We start from the raw sequence: 10,000 nt of genomic DNA, 5'->3' as shown, positions 1-10,000 counted from the left end.
AGGTATTAAACAACCTCAGATGCTCCTAAAGGTCTTTTTTTAAAGGGGTGGGGTGTAGGGCGGGGGGGGGAGGGGTTGTACTCATCTTTATCGCTCAGTCGCTCACGGCCCACATCCTGTGTTTGGACCCTCGTACATCTCATGGAAGCATCCTGCACTTCAGTCCTCCCGCCACCAGGTGGTGCTCTGTCCTGACTGCAGCCAGGCTGTTAAACGCAGTATCAGTCTTTCCCCCCCGTTTCCCTAGGAGACGAGTCCCTCCCTTCAGCCTTGCCTTATGCAGGCTGCCCGGGGAGGAAGCGCGTGTCGTCATGCCGCCTGTTACCTTAGCGATGCGTAGGTGATGGGGAGGTATCCGAAGGGATGCCACACCTCCGTGGCTCAGAGCCAAGTTGTGTATGTGTGTGTGAGGGTTGGAGCCTTGTAGCGATTCTCCGCAGGAGTAGTTTCTTCCCCTCGCTCCCATTTGATGTGTGTAGCACACCGCGTTGTGTCCCGTAAATGATAAGGTAATTTTGTTCTGAGGTAAGATGTGTAATCAATACTTGATTGCTCTGAGCAGGGTGAGGAGGGGGGGGTCGCCCACAGTGGGGTATGAGATGCCAATACTTAAAACATGTTAATCACACTGCAAGATTATACTGTAGTTAACCACAATCACCTTTGCTGCTACCGCTTCTGAAAGACGTATCTCCGGACTCCGTAATCACAGGGGGGCATCGCTCGAATACTTCCAGGATGTTTTATTTTTACTTTTTTTTTTTTTACTTTTTTTTTTACTTTTTTTTTTAAATATGCACTTTTTTTTTCTCTTCTAAGGAAAATATCAGTTCTCCACCCCATCCACACATGTAGTTAACACCAGTGTAGTCCGCTCCTTATACACACGTGAAGTTAACCCCAATCCAGTCCATTCTTCATACACACGTGTAGTTAACACCAGTGTAGTCTGCTCCTCATACACACGTGTAGTTAACCCCGGTCCAATCCAGTCTCCTCATTACACACGTGAAGTTAACACCAGTGTAGTTTGCTCCCCAGGTATTCCTTAGCTTGTGTCTCACCCAGTGTTAGTCATGGGATTACACAATAGTGTAAAGAATCCGGTTCCCCAACCCTGAGACTAAATCTTCTCCAAGGGGGCCTTCGGTTCCTCGACCGCACCCTCGGACCAGGGTCGGAGCCTCTAGCCTCGGTCAAAAGTCATCCTCAAAGATCTTTAAATTAAGTTTTAAACGAGGGGAACCGCTGATTGGGCGGGGCTGGGCAACAGGTACATGTCTAGAGCCGGCGTGTTTTTAGGTGTGTGTGTTGTGCTTGTGAGCGTGGAACGGAACAGCTTGTTCTCAGTGTGTGTGCTCAGACTTCATTCTGCTCCGTGTGTGTGTGGGGGGGGGGGGGGGGGGGGTGGTAGTAGAAGTACTGTATCGTGGCCTCGACTGGTCCTGCTAAGCAGATGGAGGTCAAAGTTCACACGTCGAGGTCAGAGGCCGCCTCCACTTTCACACCTGCTTCTCATTCTGTCTCAGTTTTAGGCCTCGACTGAACCCATCACCCCTCAGACTCTGGGCTGCAGTTGGGACATCTGTCCTATAGGGGGCCTCGCTACACCTGTCCTGCAGTCCTTCTTGCGGGGACTGGAACGTCTCCATTTTAATCCTCCACTTTTTTTCCAGGCCACTATGGTATACAAAGAACTATGGGTAGTGACCATCCTAACGCTTCACTTCCTGCTTGTGACTTATTCGACTCTAGGAACTATGGGTAGCTCCCAGGAACATGCAATACTTTATGAAACTGGCTTTCGTGTACAGGATCACACACACACACACACACACACACACACAGGATAAAACCAGGTGTGTGAGTGCAGGTGTGGAGTCGGGGCTGTCTGTTTGAAGGCCCTTTGATGAACTGTGGGGGGGGTCCAGGGGTCTGTTAGAGCGAAGGGGAGGGGGTGGGGGGGGTCATAGTGCTGGTCATCTAGTGCATCTCTTCCTTACCACTGTGGAGCGAGGGGGGTTGGGGGGGTTGGGGGGGGCAATAGATCTGTGGAGCAAGGGGGGGGGTGAGAAGAGACTCGCACGTCATGAAATGAGATTTATTTTTTTTCTCCTTCCCTGTTTCTTCATTGTTTAATTTCTCCCCCCCTTTTAAGAGAACTGCAGAAAGATGGTAATTTTTTTTTTGCTTTTGTTTAATTTAATTTTTTTTACGTTTTATTTATGTTTTGTTTTTATTGCTTTCGATGTTTTGTATTTTATTTTTGTGCAGCAGAGCACAAATTTTTTTTAGACTTTAAAAGTTTTATTTTCCACTAATGTTCTTTTTATTTTAAAGAATTTGTTTTGTTTTCGTTGTTTTATAGCGGACTTTATTCTTTAGCTGGGGACAGGGGGGGCCCTTGGCTTGGCATGGAACCTTGACGGAAGGGATCGCCACCCAGACGGACATATTCAGACATTTCAGTTTCTGCTTTCTGTTAAATTCCACCTCAAGTCTGAGAGACGCATCCTGTGTTTTCTTTTTCCCTCAACTGTGGTGCAAGTTCCATGTAAAACTTGTGTATGAAACTTAGCATTTCTATTTTACTTCTGTAATTGGGGAATTAAAGGTTTTCTACCAAGCAGGAAATACATACATCTTGACTGTTTTTTTATTATTATTATTATTTTGTGTGTGTGTGTGTGTGTGTGTGTGTGTGTGTGTGTGTGTGTATATAGAATTTCAGGTTGTATGCCACCACATTTAGAGATGTCTTTATTGATATGCGTCATTGTGAGTATTGTTCCCATCAAGAAAATAATTAAGACAACTTTCAAGTGCATAAACATAAGACCATTTACACCACACTTCACTGAAATGGTCTGCTCACATGTAATTAGTCATTTAGCAGCAATAAAACCCTGGTGTGACAATAAATTATTCTTTACATATGAAATAAAAAAGAAAAAGAAGTGCAGGAATGTAACTGCTGTTAGTGCAAGTTAAGCACTAGTCAAGGTGCCAGTGAGAAAGAGCTCCAAAGCTTCTTGAAGGTAGAGAGGGATGCAACTGCTCTGGTATTACCTTGCAGTTCGTTTCACCAACGTGGAACTACGAATTAGAATAGTCTAGACTGCCGTACTATTTGCCCTTACAAAAGCATTTAGGTAGGTGGGAGCAGAACCAGCAAGCATAAATGACTTGAACTTACTGGTTACTGGTGTCCTGATCACTGAAACTTGACAGAAATGAGTGAGCGGCTGCAGTTTACTGTAGTCCGTGACCTCTCTCGGAATAACTAGGACATGAAGAAGTAGAACAGTAAAAATTGACTTTGCTAGATTGTTGAGTAGATTGACCAAAAATGGAGGATACAGACATAGTATAGCCTTAGCTATTAGGTTTATTTTTTTATCAGTTCCGTTAATGAAGTTACAATTTTGGTTAAAGTTGACACATTAATTACAACTCATTTGTTTGAAGCATAGCTTGCGGATCTAAATATTATGAAAGTTTTGAGTCGCAGTCTGATTGCGTCACCACATGCGTGATGTAAACAACAGTTTGAATGAGTCAACTGTTATTGCCTTCTGTAGGTTATGTACGATGTGTTAACTTAAGTACCAGTTTCTTTTCAGATTGTGACTAATGGAAGGACTATCTGCTTGAATTTAAACCGAATGAGATTTTTTAGGGAATGTAAAACAAATCGCTTAAACGCCTGGAAAGGGATCAATTTCTAGTTAGCTTACATTAGTCAGCTATGCTACGTTCAGTCGACAGTAGTAGGCGTATGCAAGCAACCCTGCTTAGTATTTCCTAAACGCTGAAGAGGCACAGTGTTATGACCAGTAAGGTTACACACATCAGGATATGATCATACACAAAATCTGTGCCAAGTAAAAGACATATGCGAGGTCTGCGCACTCAAGGAAGTTGGTCGGACTGGTAAGAAGGGGAAAAAGCTGGGGGCTATGGGCTCTTGTGAAGATAAGGCTAACGGAACAGTGGTGGTTGTTTATGACAGTTGTGTCGTCCGTTTGGAATTTGCTCGAACTATGTGGAACCTCTTTATCTTGGTAGAAATACCGTTAACTTGGCTGTTAATGGCTAACTAACTTTATTCAGGGCCGACCAAAACAGGCAGAATTCACCGGCCACTGCCCAACGGGAGGTTCTGGGTTGGTATTGGGAATGTCCCGGCTTGTCGCGGAGGTCGAGAGGAAAGGGGGTGATGGTGGCCGGGAGACGGCACCCAGCGCCGGGGAGTCAGTCTGCGATGGCATCGCTCATCTGGATCAGATGCGGTAAGCCTCTGTCTCGCCTGCTTTGTTGTCAGTGAACCTGCTAGCTAGATAAAGACAAGTTGGTACAGTAGCTAAATTATAAAATTGTGGCTAGATTTGGCCCCCAGTAGGATTTAGCGTCAATTAAAGATACAGTGGTACTCCGAAATGTTAAACCTTCTCGTAGGCCTAGGTGTATGTAGTCTGGCGAAGTTTAGGTTGTAAGCTAAGATGTTCGTCAACACGTGTGTGTGTGTGTGTGTGTGTGTGTGATCTGCAGGCTTTGTGTAGGCTCGGAGAATCCCAGCCCTGGAAGTCCCTCACCTGGTAGCGATGGGATTGGTTTGCTCTCGTTGCCATGGGAGATGGTGACCCGAATTGCTTCACACCTGCCTGCCCAGTGCATCATCAATGTACTGCCACAGGTGAGCATCGCCATAGCTACTGATAACGGTGATGTTTACCCAGTGGTGTAGTCCAGGGTTTACGCAGGTATACAGAGTATACCCACTTATTTTTCAGTCAGCATTGATTATACCCACTTCTCAAAAAAGGGCGTTTATCCTGTGCTGTATGGGCTTCTTAAAAAAAATAAGAGTATACCCACTTCTCCAGGGACCACTACACCACTGTGTTTACCGATTCTTGTGCCGTCACTCATAGTGCATTCAAGAGCAACTGGGAGGGGGGAAAGCTCAGACCTCAGAGTGGGAGAACACACCTGAACGCCTGTCAAACTCCCCAACACACCTGAACACCTGTCAAAGTCCACACACACCTCAACGCCTGTCAAACTCCCCAACACACCTGAACGCCTGACAAACTCCACACACACACACACACACACACACACACACACACACACACACACACACACACACACACACACACACACACACACAAAAGAGTTCTTTTTTTTTTTTTTTTCACCACAAATGTTCCCATGTAGAGCGATGCATGCCTAAGCAGATGTTACCATTTTAACCGGGTTTCCCTGGTTCTGTCGCAGGTGTGCCGGGTGCTTGGTGAGGTTGGCGAGGACTCGTCGGCGTGGCAACAGAGGGCCCATCGTCTGGTGGGGGCCGGGGCCTCCTTCCCTGCGGGGCCCGGAGACGAGTTGGACTGGCCCTCGGCCTGCCTGGAGATGGAGCAGCTCATCAGCCTCTGGAGGGGCCAGAGAGGAGAAGTGGAGGGAGGAGAAGAGAGGGATGAGGGAGGAGAGAGAGGAGAGAGGGATGATGGAGGAGAGAGGGATGAGGGAGGAGAGAGAGGAGAGAGGGATGAGGGAGGAGAGAGGGATGAGGGAGGAGAGAGAAGAGGTGCAGAGGGAGGAGAAGAAGAGAGGGATGAGGGTGGAAACAGAGGAGAAGTGGAAGGAGAAGAGAGGGATGAGGGAGGAGAGAGAGGAGGAGCAGAGGGAGGAGAAGAAAGAGATGAGCGTAGAGAGAGAAGAGGAGAGAGGGATGATGGAGGAGAGAGAGGGGGACAAGAGAGGGATGAGGGTGGAGAGAGAAACATGCCTGATGGACAGGAAAGAGCGGGAGAAGAGGCTGCAGAGGTGGAGCAGAGAGGAGAGGCAGCAGAAGGGATAGAGGAGGGGCAGAGAGGAGAGGTGCAGAGAGGAGAGGAGGCACAGAGAGGAGAGGTGCAGAGAGGAGACGCACAGAGAGGAGAGGTGCAGAGAGGAGAGGAGGCACAGAGAGGAGAGGTGCAGAGAGGAGAGGCTCAGAGAGGAGAGGAGGTGCAGAGAGGAGACGCACAGAGAGGAGACGCACAGAGAGGAGAGGCTCAGAGAGGAGAGGAGGTGCAGAGAGGAGACGCACAGAGAGGAGAGGCTCAGAGAGGAGAGGAGGTGCAGAGAGGAGACGCACAGAGAGGAGAGGAGGTGCAGAGAGGAGACGCACAGAGAGGAGAGGATGAGGCTCGGGAGCAGGCTGGTGCAGGAGGTGGAAGGGAGGAGGAGGAGGAGGAGCGAGCAGGAGAGGAGGAGGTGCAGAGACGAGAGGAGGAGCAGGAGGAGGAGGAGCGGCGGCGTGGAGACGTGTGTGAGGAGGCTCTGCCCTCTCTGGAGCGCTTCTCTCTGCCTGCGGGCCACATCGCGGACGTCCACTCCGTGCTGCTGTTCGGAGGGCAGGGGGCGCTGTGTGCCACGGGCTCCCGCGACCGCAACGTCAACCTGTGGGACCTGCGGGCGGAGTCAGAGGGGTGGGGGGGGTCAGAGGGGGGGTCGGAGCGCTCGGGGGGGCGTCTGCTGGGCACGCTGGGGGCCCACAGCGGCTGGGTGTGGTGTCTGGCGGAGCGGGACGGCCTCCTGGCGTCGGGGGCGTTCGACAGCACCGTGCGCCTCTGGGACCTGGGCTCGGGGGGCGGGGCTAGAGGCGTCATCACCGGCCGCGCCCCCGTCATCTGTCTCTCGTGGCAACCAGACGGACTGCTGGCCGGGTCACATGACAAGAAGATCAGCGTCTACGATCACAGAAGTAAGATATGGGGGGGGATTAACAGTGTGGTGTGTTATTAAAGGTGCATTATGCAACAATTATGCTTCAGGATTAAGGTTAGGATAAGCAGTTTAACCTTAAAATAACAGCTTAAAAAAAATTGGGGAGCTACAATGACATTTAATATGGAGAATCGCGTCGGTGCCATTGGCATAGCAGGGTCGATAGGCATATAACTGCCTTCTGTAGTTTTGCCTGCCGCAGCCCGCCGACCTGACTTGTTTACCTTCTGCCGATCTAGTAAGTAGCTTATTTGCCGTCTTGTTTAGTCTTGTGTTGCACTTGCTTGATGTTTGACTGTGTAAGGACAGTCGTTGAGTAACTAGTTTGTCAAAGTCAGCACATTTCAAGAGATTTCGTTAGTTTTAGCTGCTATTATACCTTTAGCGAATAGCTATTGATCCTTATTGCACCTTTAATGAAGGGATCTATTAGCAGCTTTGACTGACAGCATATCATTACTAGCGTAGAGTAAAGCTTCTTTGTTAACTCGTGTTTGTGCTGTGGAGACAGTGATGACATCATATTAAAGTGCCTGTGTGTGTGTGTGTGTGTGTGATGTCATCTTTGTGCTGCGTAGTTCCCCAGCCCTTGGTGAAGAGTGTGCAGGTCTACAGCAGCACCGTGTTGTGGAGACAGTGATGACAACATATTAAAGTGCCTGTGTGTGTGTGTGTGATGTCATCTTTGTGCTGCGTAGTTCCCCAGCCCCTGGTGAAGAGTGTGCAGGTCTACAGCAGCACTGTGCTGTGGAGACGGTGATGACATCATATTAAAGTGCCTGTGTGTGTGTGTGTGATGTCATCTTTGTGCTGCGTAGTTCCCCAGCCCTTGGTGAAGAGTGTGCAGGTCCACAGCAGCGCCGTGCTGAGCCTAGTAGCGGACGAGCGCTACATCATCTCAGGAGGCAAAGACAACACCGTGGCCCTCTATGACCGACGCGCTGCTAAACTGGTCAACAGGCTCACGGTACACACACACACTCACACACACACACATACTCACTCACACACACACACACTCACACTCACACACACACTTACACACACACACACACACTAGCACTCATACACACACACACTAGCACTCACACACACACACTCACACACTAGCACTCACACACACACGCACACACACACACACACTAGCACTCACTCACACACACACTAGCACTTACACACACACACACACTAGCACTCACACACACACACACACACTAGCACTCACACACACACACACACACACGCACACGCACACACACACACACGCGCGCGCTCTCGCACTTGCACACACACACACACACACACACACACACACACACATACAGACACAAACACACACACTTACACATACACAAACACAAACACACACACTCACACTCACACTCACACACACACACACACACACACACACACACACACACACACACACATACACACACACACATACACACACACACACACACTCACAGTCCCTCTGCCCCTCTGCAGCTGGGTTCGTTCCTGTTGTCCATGTCCTACAGTGGGCAGGAGGTGTGGGCGGGGGACAACCAGGGCCGCATACACACCTTCTCCCTGCACAGCGGAGCCCTGAGGACGCTCGGCCAGTTCGACGTGGGACACACACACCTGGTCACTGGAATACACCACTCACCTGGGAGTCTGTACACCTGCTCATCAGACCGCACTATACGGGTAAGACCTCACACACACACACACACACCACACACACACACACACACACCTGGTCACTGGCATACACCACTCACCTGGGAGTCTATACACCTGCTCATCAGACCGCACTATACGGGTAAGACCACACACACACACACACACACACACACACACACACACACAAGGTCACTCGAATACACCACTCACCTGGGAGTCTTTACACCTGCTCATCAGACCGCACTATACGGGTAAGACCTCACACACACACACACACACACACACACAAGGTCACTGGAATACACCACTCACTTGGGAGTCTATACACCTGCTCATCAGACCGCACTATACAGGTAAGACCTCACACACACACACACACACACACACACACACACACACACACAGAGAAGTGATGGTTATACATCAGAGGTGATGTTCTTTCTGCAGGTCCATCTCCCTAGCGCCCCTCCGAGGACTCTGTGCACACTGCGGAACCCAACGCCAGTGAATGGGGTGAGTCAAAGTGGTTCACCTCAACATCCCTAATGTACATAAATAGATCAAGGTGTGAGTGTGTGTGTGTGTGTGTGTGTGTGTGTGTGTGTGTGTGTGTGTGTGTGTGTGTGTGAGAGAGTGTGAAGGTGTGTGTGTGTGTGTGTGTGTGTGTGGGTGTGTGTGTGTGTGTAGTTAGATTTAGAGGTGTGTGTGTGTGGGGGCTGTGTGTTATTTTAGCTGAAAGGTGGCTGAGTCAAGATGTCCGTGTTCTCATCTCTCCTCCCCCTGTAGTTGAGTGTGGAGGCCGGGGTTCTGGCCGTGGCGTCTGGGAATATGGCCGTCGAGGTGTGGAGACCCCCCCAGTGAGCCCCCCACCCCCTTAAAGAGAGGCTCGCCCGGTCGCTATGGTTACACCTGAGCTGGAACCAACATAGACATTCTATACGTAATAGGATGTCTATGGGAACCAATCTTATGAGGTCACATGACATGGACGTCTATGAGGTCACATGACATGGACATCTGAGGTCACATGACATGGACATCTATGAGGTCACATGACATTGACGTATATGGTGTATGAGTGTGTGTGTGTGTGTGTGAGAGAGAGCAATTTTAACCATGACGGAGCGCACATACTGATAAGGTCCTCCTGAAGGTGGAAAGCCCAAGTAGGACTGCTGCATGAGTGTGTGTGTGTGTGTGTGTGTGTGTGTGTGTGTGTGTGTGTGTGTGTGTGTGTGTGTGTGTGTGTGTGTGTATGACTGCTGTCTGTTGAATCAATGTATATCAAAGAAATGTGTAATATATATACCCAAGTCGTATAGCATAGAGAAAATAGTGAGATACTGAAAGGCCAGTCCGTGTGTGATACACACTTGGAGGCTTGACTGAGACTCTTAAGTGTGTGTGTTTCCTCCACACACATCTCCTGACTGAAGCTGGATCAAAAGTGCCAGATCATTCCTATGTGTCACTGAGTGTGTGTGTGTGTGTGTGTGTCGGTGTCCTCCTTTTTAAGTGTGTCTTCTCCAAGCTCCTGGTCTTCAGAGAGTGTGTGTGT

General features: G+C 49.4%; 1 protein-coding gene across 1 annotated transcript; it reads left to right on the top strand.

Moving 5' to 3' along the window:
• Positions 1 to 3,870: 3,870 nt before the first annotated feature.
• On the top strand, positions 3,871 to 9,303 carry fbxw9 (F-box and WD repeat domain containing 9; the record flags this gene model as incomplete). Its single annotated transcript, XM_080835610.1, has 9 exons — positions 3,871 to 3,933; positions 4,114 to 4,292; positions 4,552 to 4,696; positions 5,281 to 5,457; positions 6,325 to 6,751; positions 7,593 to 7,741; positions 8,263 to 8,466; positions 8,890 to 8,955; positions 9,229 to 9,303. The coding sequence occupies exons 2-9, from the start codon at positions 4,180 to 4,182 to the stop codon at positions 9,301 to 9,303; spliced, it is 1,356 nt and encodes a 451-aa protein (XP_080691736.1). The 5' UTR covers positions 3,871 to 3,933; positions 4,114 to 4,179.
• Positions 9,304 to 10,000: the final 697 nt, after the last annotated feature.

This window comes from Sprattus sprattus (assembly GCF_963457725.1).
Source record: "Sprattus sprattus genome assembly, chromosome: 3".
Lineage (NCBI taxonomy): Eukaryota > Metazoa > Chordata > Actinopteri > Clupeiformes > Clupeidae > Sprattus > Sprattus sprattus.
Note: the sequence above shows the minus strand (reverse complement) of the source record. Positions and strands in the feature narration are given on the sequence as shown.